We start from the raw sequence: 23,956 nt of genomic DNA on the forward strand, positions 1-23,956 counted from the left end.
ACCCCTCTCCTCCCCACAACCCCCAACTCCATCTGCGCACTCGAGAAGACCGGCCGACCCCACAGTCCACAGTCATCTCCGTGTGTGGTTTGCACAGCGAGCGGTAAATACGAGTCGAAAGAATCATGCAGAGCCACGGACCCCCCCCCCCCCAAAAAAAAAACGCCTGATTTTTCTAAAGCCACCAAACTCCCCCCCCCCCTCCCGCCCTCCCCCCCCCCTCCTCCCCCCACCCCTCCCCCCGCATCCCGTGCGGTCACACGACCCCAAAGCGATGCAATTGCACGGCATCGTTCCCTTGCATTGTCGTTAAAATCATTGCATATTGTAGGGAGGGCTTCCGTTCCTTGCGCGGAGGCCACTCCGATGATGGTAGGGGGGGGGGGTGGGAAAATAATTCCATAGATATGGAAGCCGCTACCGTTAACTGGCAGGGAGGGTGGTGGGGGAGGGATGGGGGAGGGGGGGTCACGTTGCTGAACCCACGAGTGGTGGAGGGGTCGGTGGGGTTGGTGAGCGGCGTAGGGAGTTGTTCTTGGTCGCTCCGACATTGCTACGAGGTCCTTCCTCAAGCCGTCGTTGTCGTCGTCAACATCCGCCCACCTCACCCCACCGCTCCTCCACCCTCCTAACCGCGCAAAAGAGGTAAAAACCCCCACATCCAAGCAACTTCTTTGAGCCTTCGCCGCGTTCAAAAGCGGACCCCCGCCTCTCGCACCGTCGCGCGTTAAGAGAAACGCGCTCGGCAGGAGGGAGCTCCCGAGCGACGAAAATTTATCCGAGCGACGACGATTGCTCCAGGCGGCGGCGATGCTCCGAGCAGCGATGGCTTCTCGACCACTTTCGAGCCGGAGTGGCATCTCAAGCGGGTGGGGAGGCAAACACCGCCGTGCTCCGCAAGGTTTTTCCTGCTACTCCGTCAGTCGTCGTCGTCGTAGTCGTCAGCGGTGGCCGTGACGACTGGTAAACCGCGGCTTGACTCCAGGCGTCCCGGTTTCCCCGCACGGCACGGGTTTCACCACACGGCACGGGGTCGCGTTCCCCGTTCCAGGCGCTCGCAACGACAGCCCCGACTCGCTCCGTGCCCACGCCGCGCTCCTCCGCCGAGCCACTCGTGGCGGTGAAGGCGGTGAGGCCGGTGAGGCCGGCGAGGGGAGAGAGAGAGAGAGCGGCGGTGCCGGTGCACTCCACGGCGTTGCGTCCGACGCGCTCCCGGCAAACTCAAGAGGTCACGAAATCCACGATCGCCGCGCGAAACGCCGGCTAAGTCGGCACCGGCTAAGTCGGCACCGGCGAAATCGGCACCGGCCCGCCCAACCGCCGAGACTCAGAGGTACAACTCCTTGCTGCCAAAATCCTGCGGGGTGCCGACGGGCACGGAGCTCTGCCGGTACGGCTGCGACGTGAGCGGCAACTCCTCGGAGCCGGCGCCCTCCATGTCCTCGTCCTCGTCCTCCTCCTCCTCGTCGTCGTCGTCGTCGTCGTCGCCGTCGTCGAAGGGCCGCGCCTTCAGCTCAGCCAGCGGGATCTTCTCCGCGCCCGCCACGCCGCCAACACCGCCGCCGCCGTGGTGTTGGTGGTGGTGGTGGTGTTGGTACATCTCCGGCCGGTGGCTGCGGTAGTTGTTGCTGTAGAACGCGTTGTAGTACGCGTCCGCCTGCCGGCTCTTGCCTGCCTCGCGCGGGCCTGCCGCCACCACCACCGGCGACGACGACGACGACACGACAGCGACGATACCGCCCGCCCCGACCGCACCGACCGCTGCCGGGCTGGAGGAGGGCGGCCCGCGGCCGTGCGGGAAAACCAGCGCCGACGATGCGGCGGATGCGGCGGATGCGGCGGCGGCCGTGGTGCCGCGGGGGCGGCCCAGGGTGAAGGCCCGTAGCGGCAGGGCGGCTACAGCCTCGGAGGCCGGGCCCGGCGGCATCCAACAGTTGTCCGAGTGGCCGTACTTGTGGCAGTCGGCGGTGCAGGTGGAGAAGACCGTCACGTCGGGTAGGTCCTTGAGCGCCGGGCCTGACGAGGTGGGGATGGTTGAGGGGGTTGGAGGGTCGGGGAGGAAGAAAGCGAGCAGAGAGTCAACGCGGTGAGGCCTGGTGGGTGGTCACGTGGGTGAGCGATGCTGGTGAGGTCGTGGGTTCGATCCCGCGCGTGTCTCTCTCTCTGTCTCCGTGGTGAGATGTTGACTAGCTCGCCTGGTATGCAGGAGGTCGTGGGTTCGATCCCTACCCTGATGCCTGCTGTAGATTTCAAGTAAAAACTACATACATGACTATAGACTACACTGTACACTACACTGTACACTACACTAATATACACTACACTATACACTACACTATACACTACTATACACCACACTATACACTACTCTGCTATACACTACACTGCTATACACTACACTCCTATACACTACTATACACTACTATACACTACACTACTATACACTACTATACACTACACTATACACTAGTATACACTACACTATACACTACACTACTATACACTATACACTACACTACTATACACTATACACTACACTACTATACACTACACCACTATCAAGTTCGGTGTCCTTACCCCCGGCACCTCCGATTAGCAACAGTTGGCTACGTACGGTGCGAAAGAAGTTCAGCTCACACCACGACTCGAAGATCAATCAAGCCGGCTTCACAACGCCATAATTGCCACTCCGAACCGGCGGGTGAAACGCGTTGAACGGTGCAGACTCCGACGCGCAGGACGGCAAACCCTGTGCCTTCACAGATGCGGGACTAAATTTCGATTTAAAGCTTATTTCGTGACTGCAGGGATTCATCTTCTTGGTTCTTTCGGTAAAGTCATCACGTAGAATGGAAAAAATAAAATAATAAAAATAAAACATAATAAAATAATTCTCACGACGTTTCGGCCACAACGCAAGCAGCCGTCCTCAGGTGGAGAGCAGGTCTGTCGAGTAGACAATCGGGAAGACAGCATTCAGACGCTGTCTCCCAGACAGACCTGGTCTTCACCTGAGGATGGCTGCTTGCGTTGTGGCCGAAACGTCGTGGACTTTTGCAGCTGTTTTAGACTAATTTCAGGGTGCTGATTCCAAATCCGAAACGTCGTGAGAATTATTTTATTATGTTTTATTTTTATTATTTTATTACTTCCCTTCTACGTGACTTTACCGAAAGAACCAAGAAGATGAATCTGTGCAGTCACGAAAGCTTTAAATCGAATAAAAACCATTTTTTTCTGGCCTGGACTTTTGCAGCTGTTCTAGACTAATTTCAGGGTGCTGATTCCAAATCTGATCTCAGATTTGCTCTATCACATCTCATTTTTATGCTATCGGCATACCCCATTTTCATTGATTTTACCCGAAATTAACTCTGTCACTTATGATTGCAAGTTGTTGCGAGTCAGTGACTGCTTTAGTGTTAAAATATATTGCTGTATTTTTAGGATAGTGTGTTTATGCGGTTTATGTCATTTATTGTCAAAATTCCGTCACAGTTCCTATGACCGCTGTTTCATTGCTTTATGTTGGTGATTTCGAAAAGTTTACTGGTTTGGCCACGTTTGTTTGTTGTAGTACGAAGTTAGACTGATGGCCTTAATCTAAGTTGTCTCGTGGTTGTTGTTGTTTGACTTGCATCCCACTGGGATTTGTGCACACAGCGTTTGTGTACGACTGTTTTTTCTGCAATATTTTCCTGTCTTTTCTTAGATTTTTCTGTTTGCACTCAGTCACAAATTCACTTTAAGATGTTTTCTTGTTCGTGTTTTTGTTTTTTTTTATTCGTTACGGTTGCACCCGATTCAAGAGCCGAATGGCTCACAGGGCTACACCTAATCAATGAAACTTGAAACTCTCTCTCTCTGTGTGTGCGTGTGCGTGAAGGTGTTGAACTACGGAGGCAAGAGGTGGTTCCCAGCGGTTATTAGCGTCGATTTGGTTTCCCGCTCGCTGGCCACCAACGACACAGCCGACGATAGCGATTTCATTATCTGAAGCGGTGTCTTTTGGTGTTTTCGCCGAGGGACCTCCCCGCTCCCTCCCGCTAGGCAGAGGTCGCAAACGGGTTTTGATTCCTTACCCGTACCCGTACCCGGCCGCACCAGGGTCGCAAATGGGTACCCGTACCCTACCCGTACTCTATCCGAAATGAGTGACAAACGGTTACTCACCAGTAACTCACGGCCTACCCGTACCCGTACCCGGCCGCACCAGTCGCAAATGGGTAACCGTACCCGGCCGGGTACTGTGTGCAAAAATCCCAGTGGGATGCAAGTCAAACAACAACAACAACAACCACAAGACAACATGAAATAATCCAGTGGGTTCAGTAAATGCGCACACATCGAACGCAGCGTCGGTCGTTCAGTGAAGATCGCCGGGCAAAACTAAATTTTAAAAAATGCCAGCATCCGACGAACGCGTTCCGTTGGGAATTGCATCGATACACCGTGGATTTTAATTACCTATTTTGTAAAAAAAAAAAAATCCGCTCCAAATTATACTAATTGCGCACGACTGGGATTTTTTTTTTAATATGATGGAATGATTTTCCAATTATGCCACTTAACAGCCGTGACACGGAATTTGTTACCCAATTAGCGTCCTGCAGAACGCGTCACCAGAGGGCGGAGGGGGTGGGGAGGGGGTGGGTTTTCGACAGCCCCCGCGGGTTTTTTTTCCGACGTAGCTTCCCCAGTGGCTGGAAATGCCCCCCCCCCAACCCCCCCCCCCACAACATCCCCTGACCCCCTCAAAGCCTCGGGGGAGGAGGAGAGGAGAGAGATGGAGGGGGGATGGGGGTTTGCGTAGATTTAAGGTTTTTAATGCCTTTATATTAAGTTCGCTTGCTTGCTTGCGCGCTTACGACCGTGCAAATCTTTCGGTCGTTTTCTAACCCACTTCCCGTGATCCAATCGAGCTGACGTTTTGCACACAGACTCGTTGTGCGTGACAATTAATGTTCGTGAAAATTTTTTTCCAAAATTTTACACTTTTTAGGACAAAAATATTATATGTAATTACCAATTGCTTAATGCTGCCATGCAATCATCTGACCCATAGGTGGCAGCCATCTCAAGCCAGAGGACGAGAGGACTCTAGCCGCCACACATATAAAGGATTTATAGTGAAAAACTTTGTTTTTACGGGTTATACTTGTTAGGTTTTTTATCGGTTTTTAACTAATGCCCCCCACCCCCCACCGCCACCACCCTCCAAACCCTACAGGGGATCACTCTTGAGAGAGACGATCACCCTTCTCTGTTACCTGTGTTGCTCTCGCTATGTATGTATCTTGGTGATATCTGTCTGCTAATATGTCTGTCTATAGTTTTCTGGTTAGATATTATGTCGCTATTTCATTATACCTGATGATGATTGCTTGTGTTGCAATCGAAACGTCGTATTCTATTATTTAATTTAATTTATTATTTTATCTTTAGACGTGACTTAACCGAAAGAACCAAATAATAATCACTCTTGAGAAATGAGACGCTCTTTTATTCTGGTCTATAGACTTCTCAAGGGGCTTAAACAAATAAACTTGAACCCAAAACGGAAGTTTGTTGTTTCGTTATTTGGCCTGGTTTTCACGCCCTCCTCCGGCTGTGATTTTTTTTATTTTTCTACGTCGCTAATTTTGGTGACCCCAAGGCGGGCACGCTCTTCAACAAAATGAGACTTTCTCTCTCGCATTGGCGGCTTATTGACTTCTCACCCAGCTTAAACAACTAAACTTGAACCAGAGACAGAAGATGTTGTTGTTGTTTTATTTAATTGGCCTGATTTCCAGTGCCTCCGGCTGCAATTTTTTGTTGTATTTTTTTTTACGTCTGTAATTTTGGTTACCTAAGGCGAACGAAATGAGACTCTCTCCTATCCTGGCTTATTGGCTTCTCATCCGGGCTAAAACAAATAAACTTGATGTGGAACGATATAACAGAGGTACTGAAGCCTCGGGGTGCTGCGTTAGCGAGATGTTAACTACCTCGCCTGGTCTACAGGAGGTCGTGGGTCCGATCCCGAATATGACGCCTGCTGTATATTTGAAGTTTGCGTGTCTCTCTCCCCGTGGAGATGTTAACTACCTCGCCTGGTCTACAGGAGGTCGTGGGTCCGATCCCGAATATGACGCCTGCTGTGTATTTGAAGTTTGCGTGTCTCTCTCTCTCTTCGTGGGGAGGTTTACAGGAGGTCGTGAGTTCGATCCCGACCCTGACGCCTGATGTAGATTTGGAGTTTGCGTGTCTCTATCTCCGTGGGGAGATGTTAACTACCTCGCCTGGTCTACAGGAGGTCGTGGGTTCGATCCCGAATATGACGTCTGCTGTATATTTGAAGTTTGCGTGTCTCTCTCTCTCGCTCTCCGTGGGGAGATGTTAACTACCCCGCCTGGTATACAGCAGATCCGTGGCTTCGATCCCGACGCTGACGATGCCTGCTGTAGATTCGGAGTTAAAAGTAAAATAAAAATAAAATAAAAATAAAAATCACGACGTTTCGGAGGCAACACAAGCTTCCGTCTGCAGGTGGAACCGTCACAGCACGATAGCTGTATCAAGTGAGAGAAATTCCAAGAGATACTACCCCGTATATATACTACGGTTCCACCTGAAGACGGAAGCTTGTGTTGCCTCCGAAACGTCGTGATTTTTATTTTATTTTACTTTTATTAATTTTAATTTTAATTTCTTTTTTACCTACCTGGTGACTTTACCGAAAAAACCTAAGAATATGAATCCTTGCAGTCACGAAAGCTTCAAATCTAGAATGTTCTTTTAGCCCCGCCCACTCCCCCCCAACACCTTCCATTCATTGGCTACCACATTCAGATAAGCCCCTCCCCCTTAACTTGTATTTAAGAGCTCGTCTCTTGGAATTTTGCCTCACTTGATACAGTAAATTTAGCTGTGACGGTCCCACCTGATGACGGAGACTTGTGTTGCCTCCGAAACGTCGTGATTTATAATTTTATTTATATTATTATTTCAAATATTATTATTTTTTGCCTACGTGACTTTACCGAAAAAACCTTAGAGCATGAATCCTTGCAGTGACGAAAGCTTCACAAATCTAGAATGAGATTCATTCATTCGTCGTGAATGAAAGCGCGCGACCTCTCGCGGCGACAGCTTTTCGCGTGAACCGGTGTCAGCTTCCGCGTCCAGAGTGATTTATTTGATCCGCAGATCAAGGCGGGGGAGGGGGGTGGGAGCAGGGGGTGGGGGGGGTGCATGCCCCCCCCACCCCCCCTTTGTTCACCGCCCATCATTGCTGCTGCTGCTGCTGTGGATGTTTTGCGCACGCGGTCACTCATTTGCGAGTTTTCAATGTTCCTCTCCTCCACCGCAAAGCAAAGACAAAGATCCCCCTCCCCCCCGATTTAAAGCTTCTTTCGTGACTGCAGGGATTCATCTTCTTGGTTCTTTCGGTAAAGTCACGTAGAAGGGAAATAATAAAATAATAAAAATAAAACATTTTTTTTTTAAATTCTCACGACGTTTCGGCTACACCTGAGGACGGCTGCTTGCGTTGTGGCCGAAACGTCGTGAGAATTATTTTTATTATTTTAATATTTCCCTTCTACGTGACTTTACCGAAAGAACCAAGAAGATCTCCTCCCCCCGTATAGCCTCTTGACAGACTGTCGGGACAAGTGCTGTTCGCGAGTAGCAAACAGCGGCACTTGCGAAGGCCGGCACGGCACACGAGGGGGTGGGTGGCCAGCGCCACGCCCGGCCGCCTTTGTCTCCCCCAGTGACGATGTTTACACACCACTGCAACAGGTACTCATTTGAGGCTGCGTCGACCTAGAGGAGGACCAGGACCGGTGCAGATAATCGTCACCGGTGTTGGCCGTGAGCTCGAATCGAACTCGGGTCGCCGGGTTCACAGCACAGCGCGTTAACCGCTACACTACCGCAATACAAAGACAAAGATCCCCCGTGTAGCCTTAACAGACTGTAGGGGCAAGTGCTGTTAGCGAGCACCTATTAAGGCCGGCACGGCACACGAGGGGGTGGGTGGCCAGCGCCACGCCCGGCCGCCTTTGTCTCCCTAGTGGCGGTGTTTTTACACATAGCGCCAGGCACTCTATTGAGGCTGCGTCGACCTAGGGGAGGCCCAGGACCGGTTCAGATAATCGTCACTGGTGTTGGCCGTGAGCGGGAATACACTACCACAACAACCGCCATCTACCACTAAGTGGCGGTGACGTCACCACGACGCTTGTGCCAGGCCACGTGCACCTTGAGGCCACGTGAAGTGTCGAACGCTCGCTGGCAGGAGGTCACGGGGCAGACCCAGCAGGTGCCACGGGTCGACTGACTGAGATGACCGAGATGACTGGCTGATGCACCACTTGTGCCCCCTACTGTGCCCACTTGCTGTGCTTTAGCAGCCCGGCGCTCCGCTCGTTGTTGTGAGCGTCGCTCCTCCGCCCTCCGTTGTTGTTGGAGGGCGACTGCCTCCAACTGCCCAGTAGCGTCCTTCACGAGCCTCCTCCACAGAGGCCGATCTTGACACCGCTGGTACCAGTCATCGGGAAGTCCACTCAGCTCCACATCCTCCTGTACCACATCACTCCATCTCTTCTCTAACCCGTGCCGTGCCCGTTTCGCCCCCTCGATCCGGCCGAACAAAAGCTGTTTAGGCATGCGGGCTGCGTGACCCAGCAACTGACTACCACACACACACAGATATACACACACACACAAACGTACATGCACGCACGCCCAGCTTTGTGCTAATCATGTCTAAACGTGAGCGATATTAACTGTGATTACAGTCACAATCCACGTTGGGCAAACGATCCAGAGGAAGCATCTGCTATCCCACCCCCCACCCACCAAACTCCAAACAGAGAATTAATGTCGCAGAGTGGATGCTGGGGATGGAACCCGGCAAGGAATTCGCGCGAGTTCATCCACTGCTGGGGCGGTGAAATGGTCAGCAGGAGCTGCAGCAGTAGGAGCTGCAGCAGTAGGAGCTGCAGAAGCAGTAGCAGCAGGAGCTGTAACAGCAACAGGAGCTGCAGCAGCTGCAGCAGCAGTAAAAGCAGCAGTAGCAGTAGGAGCTGCAGTAAGAGTTGCAGCCGGCGTCTGCAGACTGACTGGCACGCAAGGAACCTCTCGCTAATGCATCGGCTGAAAACGTCCTGAAGTATCGAGGACGGCAGAGCTCGGGGAGAAAAACATTTGTTGGTAGCACCGTCTCGGGCGCATGGCTCCTGCTGCTGCTACTGCTGCAGCTCCTGCTGCTACTGCTGCTGCTACTGCTGCTGGTACTGCTGCTGGTACTGCTGCTGCTACTGCTATTGCTGCTGCTGCTACTGCTGCTGCTACTGCTGCTACTGCGACTGCTGCTACTGCGACTGCTGCTGCTACTACTGCTGCTGCTGCTACTGATGCTATTGCTGCTGCTACTGCTGCTGCTACTACTGCTGCTGCTGCTACTGATGCTACTGCTGCTGCTACTACTGCTGCTGCTGCGACTGCTGCTACTGCGACTGCTGCTGCTATTACTGCTGCTGCTGCTACTGATGCTACTGCTGCTGCTGCTGCTACGGCTGCTGGTGCTGCTACTGCTGCTACTGCTGCTGCTGCTACTGCTGCGATTGTGAGAGAGATGCGATGTTTCGCAAGCGTCTCCGTTTTAAAATAAAAAAACAACAACAAACCCCGACGCGTCATGAATCTCATTGTACGGATTAGTAGAATTCATCGCGGATTACAAATCCCGAGTTGTTGATGTATTTACGTATTCATTTACTTTTTTCAATCGAAAACACGACACAGCGCCTCCCCTGTCGCGGGAGGCTGATCGCGTCTTTAAATCCGCGTCCCAAAAGAACCAACGAATAATTCTGACTAAGATTTGTAGTATTCATCTTCTTGGTTCTTTCGGTAAAGTCACGTAGAAGGGAAGAAATAAAATAATAAAAATAAAACACAATAAAATACAACTCTCACGACGTTTCAGCCACAACGCGAGCAGCCGTCCTCAGGTGAAGAACAGGTCTGTCGGGGAGACAGCGTCTGAATGAAACACCACCAGGCTTGGCAGCGTATATTTAAGCTGGGTTGGAAGGGGGGAAGGGCGCCTTGACAAAATAATTTGCATATCAAGAGGAACTTAGCATATTTATGGGAAATGCAGGAATGTGATTAGTACTACTTGTGGAATGCGTAGGAGGTGGGCGGGGGGGTTTCAAAGTCATATTATGCCCGTGCATTATGCAGGATTAGCAGCATCAAAGGGAGGGGATAGGAGTAGCATTAATAAAGGGAAGGAATGTTAATAGTATGTAGCTGCAGTAACTAAACAACCACGTAAAAAACTAAAGTATAAACTACATAGTATCATCAATATACTAAATATACTCTCCAATAAGCTGATCACCGCAGTTCCGAAAGCCTTAAATCGAAATTTGTAGTATTATTATTATTGATACTACTACGCAACAAACACACATTTTCCGCGTACAACGCACGCGAAAATAACACTGGTCAACACACTTATTCTGGCATAAGGTAATGCAACGGTTTTACCGTAATTTTGGGGTGCTGATTCCAAATCAGTTTTTGTCTATCACATCAGGTTTTTGAGATATCAAATATTGCATTTTCAAAAAAAACCGCGGAAGAAAAATATTAAATAAATGTGGATATCTACATAAAATGATATTATAAACACACTATCCTAAAAATGCAGCACCGTATTTTAACACTAAAGCAGTCACTGACAGAGTTAATTTCGGGTAAAATCAATGAAAATGGGGTATGCCGATAGCATCTAAATGAGATGTGATGGAGCAAATCTGAAATCAGATTTGGAATCAGCACCCTGAAATTAGTCTAGAACAGCTGCAAAAGTCCAGGCCAGAAAAAAATGTTTTTTTTTCGATGTAAAGCTTCTTTCGTGACTGCAGGGATTCATCTTCTTGGTTCTTTCGGTAAAGTCACGTAGAAGGGAAATAATAAAATAATAAAAATAAAACATAATAAAATAATTCTCACGACGTTTCGGATTTGGAATCAGCACCCTGAAATTAGTCTAAAACAGCTGCAAAAGTCCAGGTTATAATTTTTTTTTGTTGTTGACCAGTGTATAATCTGGACCGGTCTCGGGCCTCCGCTAGGTCGACTCAGCCTCAAATGGGTACCCGGGGCAGATTGAAGACGAATTTCTTGAGAAGCCGTTGACCAGTGAATCCATTAAGCACCAACAACAACAGCAACAAAGACAACCGCGGACAAAATATCTAAACCGTGAAGCAAAGACACGTTTCTCATCAGCAGCTCAGTCCCCCCCCCTTCCCCAAACAACGCCACCCCTCTCGGGAAATCGAGCGTCGATTTAAAAAAAAATGTTCCGAATCCAAGAGACTAAAACGGTGACGGAATCCCCACGGGATCACTTTGAGCCGCTGATCCACGGCAGGTAGCGGCGGTGGCGAGGGAATGGGGACGGCTTTACGTGGGCGGAGATGTTAACTGCATCGCCTGGTGTACAGGAGGTCGTGGGTTCGATCCCGACCCTGGCGACTGCTGTACATGTGGAGTTTGCGTGTCTCTCTCTCTCTCTCCGTGGTGAGATGTTAACTACCTCGCCTGGTGTACAGGAGGTCGTGGGTTCGATCCCGACCCTGACGCCTGCTGCTGTATATGTGGAGTTTGCGTGTCTCTCTCTCCCCGTGGAGATGTTAACTACCTCGCCTGGTGTACAGGAGGTCGTGGGTTCGATCCCGACGCTGACGCCTGCTGCTGTATATGTGGAGTTTGCGTTTCTCTCTCTCCCCGTGGAGATGTTAACTGCCTCGCCTGGTGCACAGGAGGTCGTGGGTTCGATCCCGACCCTGACGATACCTGTTGTATATTTTGAGTGGGTCACATTTTTCATACCCCCCTCCCCCTCGTCACACATCGTCACAAATGTCTGACCCCTCCCCCCCACCCCCAGGTGCGTGACGTCATTTATGGACGGCCCTTAAGTCAAGAATAAGTGTGTGTCGTTAAACCCGCCACCACCAACACGACAACCAATCGGTTAGGGGGTTTATCACGTGTGTGTTGGAGAGTAAACCCACGACATTTGCTATTCGAGTAGCCGTGACGTTTCGCCGGTAATAACAACAACCAGTTTCGATTTAAAGCTTCTTTCGTGACTGCAGGGATTCATCTTCTTGGTTCTTTCGGTGAAGTCACGTAGAAGGGAAGTAATAAAATAATAAAAATAAAACATAATAAAATTTCGATTTAAAGCTTTCGTGACTGCAGGGATTCATCTTCTTGGTTCTTTCGGTGAAGTCACGTAGAAGGGAAGTAATAAAATGATAAAAATGAAACATGAAAAAATTTCGATGTAAAGCTTTCGTGACTGCAGGGATTCATCTTCTTGGTTCTTTCGGTGAAGTCACGTAGAAGGGAAGTAATAAAATGATAAAAATAAAACATAATAAAATTTCGATGTAAAGCTTTCGTGACTGCAGGGATTCATCTTCTTGGTTCTTTCGGTGAAGTCACGTAGAAGGGAAGTAATAAAATGATAAAAATAAAGCATAATAAAATTTCGATTTAAAGCTTCTTTCGTGACTGCAGGGATTCATCTTCTTGGTTCTTTCGGTAAAGTCACGTAGAAGGGAAGTATTATTTTATAATAAAAATAAAACATAATGTGTTTTAATTTAATTATGTATTACTTCCCTTCTACGTGACTTTACCGAAAGAACCAAGAAGATGAACCATAACCAGCTTAGTCAGGCGACGGCCAGACTTGTGGATAATACCTCTTAACAAAATCGGTTTATCATCTACGACTACACAAAGCTATATATTTTTTAAAACATTACGAACAATGTTGTACCGTACTTCTTTGGCTCTTTCGGTTCCACCTGAAGACGGAAGCTTGTGTTGCCTCCGAAACGTCGGGATTTTTATTTTATTTTTATTTTACTTTTATTAATTTAAATTTTTTACCTACGTGACTTTACCGAAACAAACCTAAGAATGTGAATACTTGCAGTCACGAAAGCTTCAAATCTCGAATCTTTCGTTAAAGCCACGTAGTTGAAAATAAAAAATAAAAAAATACTTTAAATCATAAATTAAATATTCCTTATTTTTATTCTTATTTTTATATTTTATTTATATTTTTTATTTTAACCTTCGTGACGTTACCGAAACAACCAAAGAGTATGGATTCCTGCAGTCACGAAAACTTCAAATCCAGTATTAATGCTGTACCGTCTAAATTATTGGGGCTGCAGCAATGCCTCATCTGGCAAGTCAGGACCACGCCACGGGTAACAAACGCCTGAGCAATGTGAAGATTCAACCCAGCCCACCCCCTTTTGCTATGCTAAAGCCATTCCGGCACCCACTATTCGTAACAATTACCCATCGCATTAACACGAGTTTAATGCTTTAAGGATAACGTATGACCCAACAAAGAAATAAATAACGATTTAAATAAAAAAACCATCGTTTGCACTCGCGAAATTATTACTGAACGAGTCAGGCTGACGCTTATCAATCTTCACTACCTCCCACCCTCCCTCCTCTCTCGCAATCAATCCGGGAGTGCATTACAGACGCCGTGGTGTTACCCGAAGCAGTCTCGATGAGCTGCAGAGGCCGAGACGAATGCAGAGCACGAAACGAATCCAAAGTTGATCATTGGTTGTTTGCCCTTCTATCTGGCAACAAAACTGACACCTTTTTTACAAGGAGTCATGTTTGCATAGACCGCAATACCTGCGGTCGGAATGAAAACAAAAAACACACAACTCTGATAATGTATGCACTGTCCTTGAAATTGATTGGTCCACACCCGAGACAGCTTTCCTTAGAGCCTAGTCTCACATGGTGTTGGACCAGATGACGCCAAAAGGCGCACAACTCAAAGACAATGCACCATCAGAGTATGAGAGCTCGGGGCAAGCATTTACACCATTGGAACCTCATTTGCCAGTAAAAATATGATAATTGGTTTTTTACCCTTCTATCTGGCAACAAAACTGACACCTTTTTTACAAGGAGTCATGTTTGCATAGACCGCAATACCTGCAGTCGTAATACAAACAAAAGACGTAACTCTGATAATGTGCAGAGTTATGTTATTTTGTTTGCATTATGACTGCAGGTATTGCGGTCTATGCAAACATGACTCCTTGTAAAAAGGTGTCAGTTTTGTTGCCAGATAGAAAGGTAAACAACCAATTATCATATTTTTACTGGCAAATGAGGTTCCCATAGTGTAGATGCTTGCCCCGAGCTCTCATACTCTGATGGTGCATTGTCTTTGAGTTGTGCGCCTTTTGGCGTCATCTGGTCCACCACCATGTGAGACTAGGCTCTAAGGAAAGCTGTCTCGGGTGTGGACCAATCAACTTCAAGGACAGTGCACATTATCAGAGTTGTGTTTTTTGTTTGCATTACGACCGCAGGTATTGTGGTCTATGCAAACATGACTCCTTGTAAAAAGGTGTCAGTTCTGTTGCCAGATAGAAGGGTAAACAACCAATTATCATTTAAATTTCGATTTAAAGCTTTCGTGACTGCAGGGATTCTCAGCTTATTGTAGAGTATAGTAAGTATACTGATGGTGCTATGCAGTTTATATTTTAGTCTTTGTATGTAGTTTATACCTTAGTTTTCTACGGTGTTGTTTAGTTACTGCAGCTACATATCATTGGCATTCCTTTCCTTTGTTAATGCTAATCCCTGCACCCCCCCTTGGTGCTGTTGATCCTGCATAGTGCGTGGGCATGGTATGACTTTGAAGCCCCCCCGCCCCCTGCGCATTTCCCATGTATATGCTAAACTCATCTTGATATGCACATTCTTTTTGTTAAGGCGCTCTTCTCCCACCCCCAACCCAGCTTATATGTAAGCTCCTAGCTTGAAGTGTCTCATTCTTCACCTGAGGACGGCTGCTTGCGTTGTGGCCGAAACGTCGTAAGAATTGTTTAATTTTATTGTTTTATTTTTATTATTTTATTACTTCCCTTCTACGTGACTTTACCGAAAAAACCAAGAAGATGAACCAATTATCATATTTTTACTGGCAAATGAGGTTCCCATAGAATCCATAGTTGTGCGCATGGGAGGTGGGGTGCAGCACAAACTACGAACTCATAGAGACACGTGCAAGAATTCCCCCCATTATATGTATTCTATTGCGTTGTCCGTCTGGTTTTGTTAAAATCCGTGATCTGATCCCATCTAGTATTAGGTTTTTACCCTTTAAACTGGTACAAAAACTGACACCTTTATACAAGGCATCATGTTTGCAATAACCACAACACAAGCAGTCAAAATGCAAACAAAAAGAAAACAACTCCGATAATGGTAATGATATGCACTGTCCTTGAAGTTGATTGGTCCACACCCGAGACAGCTTTTCTTAGAGCCTAGTCTCCATTGGCGTTGGACCAGATGACGCCGTAAGGTGTCAGTTTTGTACCAGTTGAAAGGGTAAAAAACCTATTACTATATTTTGCCACTGGTAAAGGAGATGTCTCATAGTGTCGCTGGACAATGTTTAGTCTATGGACCACGCAGTAAACCCACTGTGGTATGTGTACTCCTTCAACGTAGGAGGAAAGCGAGCAGCAACACGAGGCCAACTCTACCTCTCTCTGCAAAATCTCTCTCGTCGGAGCAGTAACAGCAGCAGCAGCAGCAGCATCTGTGGACATCCGCGAAGAATGTATCCGCGCCTGCTGCTGCTGCTGCTGCCATAGTTTTGTGTGTGTGTGTGTGCCGATGGGATGACTGGACATCTGTGCACAAAGAGCTTCACGGCTCACCGGATTCCTCCGGTACAGACAAATATTCTGAGCCAGGGGCCAACGCGACCTTGACACCCATCGCGAGGGTAAATTTTAATTAATTTACTTAATAGACAAATCATCCCAGATTCATAATCTTGGGGTTTTCGGTAAAGTCACGTAGGTAAAAAAACTTAAATTAAAATGAATAAAAGTAAAATAAAATAAAAAATAAAATAAAAATCACGGCGTTTCGGAGGCAACACAAGCTTCCGTCTTCAGGTGGAACCGTCACAGCACGATTGCTGTATCATTTCTAATTTATTTAATAAAAGTAAAATAAAATAAAAATCACGACGTTTCGGAGGCAACACAAGCTTCCGTCTTCAGGTGGAACCGTCACGGCACGATTGCTATATCATTTCTAATTTATTTAATAAAAGTAAAATAAAATAAAAATCACGACGTTTCGGAGGCAACACAAGCTTCCGTCTTCAGGTGGAACCGTCACAGCACGATTGCTGTATCATTTCTAATTTATTTAATAAAAGTAAAATAAAATAAAAATCACGACGTTTCGGAGGCAACACAAGCTTCCGTCTTCAAGTGGAACCGTCACAGCCACGACAGCTGTATCATTTCTCATTTACTTGAAACAGCTATCGTGCTGTGACGGTTCCACCTGAAGACGGAAGCTTGTGTTGCCTCCGAAACGTCGTGATTTTTATTTTATTTTACTTTTATTAATTTTAATTTTATTTTTTTACCTACGTGACTTTACCGAAAAAAACCCAGGAATATAAATCCTTGCTTCAAATCTAGAAATCATCCCAGCCCTAGACATTAGAAGCGGCGGGGGGGGGGGGCTTGAGGTCTCATGGGAGGGGGAGGGACTCAAGAAACCCTCAAATATCCATGAAGTCCGCGGGTGAATTAACGCCACAAAAAAAAACACACACACACGCACGTTGGTCAGCAAAAGACGGCTCCAATCTCAACAGTACAGCTTTGCCATTAGCGAGCGGACAGCTTAAATCATTTCACCGAGGGGTGATTTAAGTTGCCTTAGAGGCACCGGAGATTCTTCCATGCGTACTGCGAGCGTTGCTGGAGGGGGCGGGAGGGGGGATTGAGAGGGGGAGCTGGAGGAGGAGGAAGGGAGAGAGGGTTTGGTGATGAACAAACCGGCGGCTTCGCCTGTCTGCCTGCCTGCGTCTGTGTCAGTCTCTGTCTTGCTCATAAATTAAGAACGAGGGTGACCACAACAACAACGACTACAACAACAACAACAACGACAACAAAATGAAAGGGACATGGGGGAGCAGCGTCTCTGGGAAGAAACAAACAAAAATAAATTTCGATTTAAAGCTTCTTTCGTGACTGCAGGAATTCATCTTCTTGGTTTTTTCGGTAAAGTTACGTAGAAGACAAATAATAAAATAATAAAAATTAAACAATAAAATTATAAAAAAAATTAAACAATAAAATGATAAAAAAATAAAAATATGAAAATTCTCACGACGTTTCGACTGCATCACAAGCAATCATCATCAGGTGTGAAACCCACAGCAAGAAAATTTGGAAAAACCGCCAATTTTTTCAAAGTTTATTGCAGTGGTGTTCACACCTGATGATGATTGCTTGTGTTGCAGTCGAAACGTCGTGATTTAATTTCATTGTTTAATATTTTTATTATTTTATTATTTCCCTTCTCCGTGACTTTACCGAAAGAACCAAGAATATGTGTGCAATTTTTCAATTTACAGCTTCTTTCGTGACTGCAGGGATTCATCTTCTTGGTTCTTTCGGTAAAGTCACGTAGAAGGGAAATAATAAAATAATAAAAATAAAACATAATAAAATACAATTCTCACGACGTTTCGGCCACAACGCAAGCAGCCGTCCTCAGGTGAAGAACAGGGCTGTCGTGAGAATTGTATTTTACTAAGAAGATTGCATTTTATTATTTTTTATTATTTTATTATTTCCCTTCTACGTTACTTTACCGAAAGAACCAAGAAGATGAATCCCTACTGCAGTCACGAAAGAAGCTTTAAATCGAAATTTATTTTTGTTTGTTTCTTCCCAGAGACGTGGCTCCCCATGTCCCTTTCATTTTGTTGTCGTTGTTGTCGATTTTGTTGTCAGCGGCGGCCGACTTTGGCGGTGACATTGGGACGACTCAGAACCCTTGGGGGGTGAGTAGGCGGGGGTGGGGGGGTGGGGGAAGTCCCCCCACCACCCCCCACCACCCCCTATTGTGACGAGTGGCTTAAATAATTTAAACAAAGTGGTTGATTAAACCTTGACTGCATCCTTGCACGCGCCCGCCACTTTGTTTCGCAATCGTTAATCACCTGCGCAATGTCAATGAACGCACGAGGGGGAGGGAGGGGGGGGGAGGAGGTGTTTTGATGAGACGGAGTAAGTTTAGACTCACGTTGACCGCCTGCTCAATTTGCGTTGTCGATTATTTACATTCTTCTAGGAAATTAAACAAATCTTGGCGCGTCTCGCTACCCCCCCCCCCCCCAAAGCGCCCCCCCCCCTCCAGGTGGCCGGGAGGGGAGCGGGAGGGGGAGTGGGGGAGGCAGGAAGGGGAGTGGGGGAAGGGGGGCAGGAGGGGGGTGGGGGGAGGGGGGGTGGAGGGCGAGGGGGTGGGTGGGGTGAGTGGAGGGCGAGGGGGTGGGTGGAGGGGGTGGGTGGGGTGAGTGGAGGGCGAGGGGGTGGGTGGAGGGGGTGGAGGGGGTGGAGGGGGTGAGTGGAGGGCGAGGGGGTGGGTGGGGGGCGAGGGGGTGGGTTGGTAGATGGGGGTGGAGGGCGAGGAGGGGGTGGAGGGCGAGGAGGGGGGTGGAGGGCGAGGAGGGGGGTGGAGGGCGAGGAGGGGGGTGGAGGGCGAGGAGGGGGTGGAGGGCGAGGAGGGGGTGGAGGGCGAGGAGGGGGTGGAGGGGGTGGAGGGGGTGGAGGGCGAGGAGGGGGGTGGAGGGCGAGGAGGGGGGTGGAGGGCGAGGAGGGGGGTGGAGGGCGAGGAGGGGGGTGGAGGGCGAGGAGGGGGGTGGAGGGCGAGGAGGGGGTGGAGGGCGAGGAGGGGGTGGAGGGCGAGGAGGGGGTGGAGGGCGAGGAGGGGGGTGGAGGGGGTGGAGGGGGTGGAGGGGGTGGAGGGGGTGGATGTTTCGGCTCTACACCTCGATCCATAATCCGGGAACCTCGTTCACTCAGATTAGAGCGCGACCAGCAGATTAAAGCGACTTCATGTTTAATTCACGTTTCGTGTGATTCGCTAAAGAGCCCCCCACCACCCCCACCACCCGCACCACAACCCAACCACAACCCCACCACCCCACCACCCCCACCACAACCCAACCACAACCCCACCACCCCCACCACAACCTAACCACCCCCACCACCCCCACCACAACCCCACCACCCCCACCACAACCAAACCACCCCCAACACCCCCACCACAACCCAACCACCCCCACCACCCCCACCACCCCCACCACCCCCCAACCACAACCCAACCACAACCCAACCACAACCCCACCACAACCCCACCACCCCCACCACCCCCACCACAACCCAACCACCCCCACCACCCCCACCACAACCCCACCACAACCCAACCACCCCCACCACCCCCACCACCACCACCACCACCTGCATCGCCACCTCCTACGCGGCCTATGTAATTGGTCGGATTAAGGAGCGGGGCCGGTGGTGCAAGAGGATGAGCGAAGTGGGCGACAGCGCCGAAGGTAGCGAGATGCCCGCAGGGTGAACGTGAAGGCCGTGACACATGAGGGGGGTGAGACGCGGCGGGGGATAACACCGGGAGAGGGGTGCCGATCGTGGGAGACGCGGGGAGAGAGACCGAGAGACACGGGGGGAGACGGGGAGAGAGACGGGGAGACACGGGGAGAGACGGGGAGAGAGACGGGGAGACACGGGGGGAGAGACACGGGGAGAGAGACGGGGAGAGACGGGGAGAGAGACACGGGGAGAGAGACCGGGAGGGGGGTGCCGATCGCGGGAGACGCGGGGAGAGAGACCGAGAGACACGGGGGGAGATGGGGAGAGAGACGGGGAGACACGGGGAGAGACGGGGAGAGACACGGGGGGAGAGACACGGGGGGAGAGACACGGGGAGAGAGACACGGGGAGAGAGACCGGGAGGGGGGTGCCGATCGTGGGAGACGCGGGGAGAGAGACACGGGGAGAGAGACACGGGGAGAGAGACACGGGGAGACACGGGGAGAGAGACACGTGGAGACACGGGGAGACACGGGGAGAGAGACGGGGAGACACGGGGGGAGAGAGACGGGGAGAAAGACGGAGAGACACGGGGAGAGACACGGGGAGAGACACGGGGAGAGAGACGGGACACACTGGGAGAGACACGGGGAGAGAGACGGGAGACACGGGGAGGGAGACACGGGGAGAGAGACCGGGAGACACGGGGAGAGAGACACGGGGGGAGAGACACGGAGAGAGAGAGACACGGGGAGAGAGACACGGGGGGAGAGACACGGAGAGAGAGAGACACGGGGAGAGAGAGACACGGGGAGAGAGAGAGACGGGGAGAGAGAGACACGGGGAGAGAGAGACACGGGGAGAGAGAGACACGGGGAGAGAGAGACACGGGGAGAGAGAGACACGGGGAGAGAGAGACACGGGGAGAGAGAGACACGGGGAGAGAGACACGGGGAGAGAGAGACACGGGGAGAGAGAGACACGGGGAGAGAGAGACACGGGGAGAGAGAGACACGGGGAGAGAGAGACACGGGGAGAGAGAGACACGGGGAGAGAGAGACACGGGGAGAGAGAGACACGGGGAGAGAGAGACACGGGGAGAGAGAGACACGGGGAGAGAGAGACACGGGGAGAGAGAGACACGGGGAGAGAGACCGGGAGACACGGGGGATGGCATGGATAGACACGGGGAGATATCGGCAGACATGGGGAGATACTGGGAGATAGCAAGAGGAGACACGGGGAGACGCAAGGGGTGTGTGTGGTGTGTGTGTGTGGTGTGTGTGTGGTGTGTGTGTGTGGTGTGTGTGTGGTGTGTGTGGTATGTGTGTGTGTGGTGTGTGTGTGTGGTCTGTGTGTGGTGTGTGGTGTGGTGTGTGTGTGTGGTCTGTGGTGTGTGCTGGACACGCGGCAATGAAAAGCCACGCGGCGTCACGCGCTCAGAGTCTGCCCTTCCAACTCCCTCCCTGCCCATGTTCATCCTCGGCAGATCGACTACAATCCAGGATGATCCGTGATGATCCGTGATTGCAAGAGATCAGCCGACGGAGGATTTGCAGCTTCTAATCAGAGGCGAAGCAACTGGTGACATCGCGACCGCGAACTCGGACCGATTGCTCACCCAGCACTCGGCACGATACGGTGTGCCACAACCACCCAGTACACAATCACACCCTGTGTGTCACAACCACTCAGTACACAATCACACCCTGTGTGTCACAACCAGCCAGTACACAATCACACCCTGTGTGTCACAAGCACCCAGTACACAATCACACCCTGTGTGTCACAACCAGCTAGTACACAATCACACCCTGTGTGTCACAACCAGCCAGTACACAATCACACCCTGTGTCACAACCAGCCAGTACACAATCACACCATGTGTGTCACAACCACTCGGTACAATCACACCCTGTGTGTCACAACCACCCAGTACACAATCACACCATGTGTGTCACAACCACTCGGTACAATCACACCCTGTGTGTCACAACCAGTACAATCACACCCTGTGTCACAACCAGCCAGTACACAATCACACCCTGTGTGCCACAACCACCCAGTACACAATCACACCCTGTGTGTCACAACCAGCCAGTACACAATCACACCCTGTGTGTCACAAGCACCCAGTACACAATCACACCCTGTGTGTCACAACCACCCAGTACACAATCACACCCTGTGTGTCACAACCACCCAGTACACAATCACACCCTGTGTGTCACAACCAGCCAGTACACAATCACACCCTGTGTGTCACAACCACCCAGTACACAATCACACCCTGTGTGTCACAACCACCCAGTACACAATCACACCCTGTGTGTCACAACCAGCCAGTACACAATCACACCCTGTGTGTCACAACCACCCAGTACAATCACACCCTGTGTGTCACAACCAGCCAGTACACAATCACACCCTGTGTGTCACAACCATCTGTACACAATCACACCCTGTGTGTCACAACCACCCAGTACACAATCACACCCTGTGTGTCACAACCACTCAGTACAATCACACCCTGTGTGTCACAACCAGCCAGTACACAATCACACCCTGTGTGTCACAACCACCCAGTACAATCACACCCTGTGTGTCACAACCAGCCAGTACACAATCACACCCTGTGTGTCACAACCAGCCAGTACACAATCACACCCTGTGTGTCACAACCACCCAGTACACAATCACACCCTGTGTGTCACTACCACCCAGTACACAATCACACCCTGTGTGTCACAACCAGCCAGTACACAATCACACCCTGTGTGTCACAACCACCCAGTACACAATCACACCCTGTGTGTCACAACCACTCAGTACAATCACACCCTGTGTGTCACAACCACCCAGTACACAATCACACCCTGTGTGTCACAACCAGCCAGTACACAATCACACCCTGTGTGTCACAGCCACCCAGTACACAATCACACCCTGTGTGTCACAACCACCCAGTACACAATCACACCCTGTGTGTCACAACCACCCAGTACACAATCACACCCTGTGTGTCACAACCACTCAGTACAATCACACCCTGTGTGTCACAACCACCCAGTACACAATCACACCCTGTGTGTCACAACCAGCCAGTACACAATCACACCCTGTGTGTCACAAGCACCCAGTACACAATCACACCCTGTGTGTCACAACCACCCAGTACACAATCACACCCTGTGTGTCACAACCACCCAGTACACAATCACACCCTGTGTGTCACAACCACCCAGTACACAATCACACCCTGTGTTTCACAACCACCCAGTACACAATCACACCCTGTGTGTCACAACCACCCAGTACACAATCACACCCTGTGTGTCACAACCAGCCAGTACACAATCACACCCTGTGTGTCACAACCACTCAGTACAATCACACCCTGTGTGTCACAACCACCCAGTACACAATCACACCCTGTGTGTCACAACCAGCCAGTACACAATCACACCCTGTGTGTCACAACCACCCAGTACACAATCACACCCTGTGTGTCACAACCACTCAGTACAATCACACCCTGTGTGTCACAACCAGCCAGTACACAATCACACCCTGTGTGTCACAACCACCCAGTACAATCACACCCTGTGTGTCACAACCAGCCAGTACACAATCACACCCTGTGTGTCACAACCACTCAGTACAATCACACCCTGTGTGTCACAACCACCCAGTACACAATCACACCCTGTGTGTCACAACCACCCAGTACAATCACACCCTGTGTGTCACAACCAGCCAGTACACAATCACACCCTGTGTGTCACAACCACTCAGTACAATCACACCCTGTGTGTCACAACCAGCCAGTACACAATCACACCCTGTGTGTCACAACCAGCCAGTACACAATCACACCCTGTGTGTCACAACCACCCAGTACACAATCACACCCTGTGTGTCACTACCACCCAGTACACAATCACACCCTGTGTGTCACAACCAGCCAGTACACAATCACACCCTGTGTGTCACAACCAGCCAGTACACAATCACACCCTGTGTGTCACAACCACCCAGTACACAATCACACCCTGTGTGTCACAACCACCCAGTACACAATCACACCCTGTGTGTCACAACCAGCCAGTACACAATCACACCCTGTGTGTCACAACCACCCAGTACACAATCACACCCTGTGTGTCACAACCATCTGTACACAATCACACCCTGTGTGTCACAACCACCTGTACACAATCACACCCTGTGTGTCACAACCACCCAGTACACAATCACACCCTGTGTGTCACAACCATCTGTACACAATCACACCCTGTGTGTCACAACCACTCGGTACAATCACACCCGGCGTGTCACAACCACCCAGTACACACTCACACCCTGTGTGTCACAACCATCTGTACACAATCACACCCTGTGTGTCACAACCACTCGGTACAATCACACCCGGC

General features: G+C 50.0%; 1 protein-coding gene across 2 annotated transcripts in view; it reads right to left on the bottom strand.

Moving 5' to 3' along the window:
- Window positions 1–260: 260 nt before the first annotated feature.
- LOC144950918 (protocadherin-9-like) overlaps window positions 261–23,956 on the bottom strand; it is a 152,462-nt gene continuing 128,766 nt past the window's right edge. For both annotated transcript variants that reach the window (XM_078881096.1, XM_078881094.1), the window contains exon 8: window positions 261–2,016. In XM_078881096.1, the coding sequence (XP_078737222.1) occupies window positions 1,328–2,016 (689 nt within the window). In that variant the 3' untranslated portion in view covers window positions 261–1,327. The remainder of the gene's footprint in view (window positions 2,017–23,956) is intronic.

The sequence above is a fragment of the Lampetra fluviatilis genome, chromosome 60 (assembly GCF_964198595.1).
Source record: "Lampetra fluviatilis chromosome 60, kcLamFluv1.1, whole genome shotgun sequence".
Classification (NCBI taxonomy): Eukaryota; Metazoa; Chordata; class Hyperoartia; order Petromyzontiformes; family Petromyzontidae; genus Lampetra; species Lampetra fluviatilis.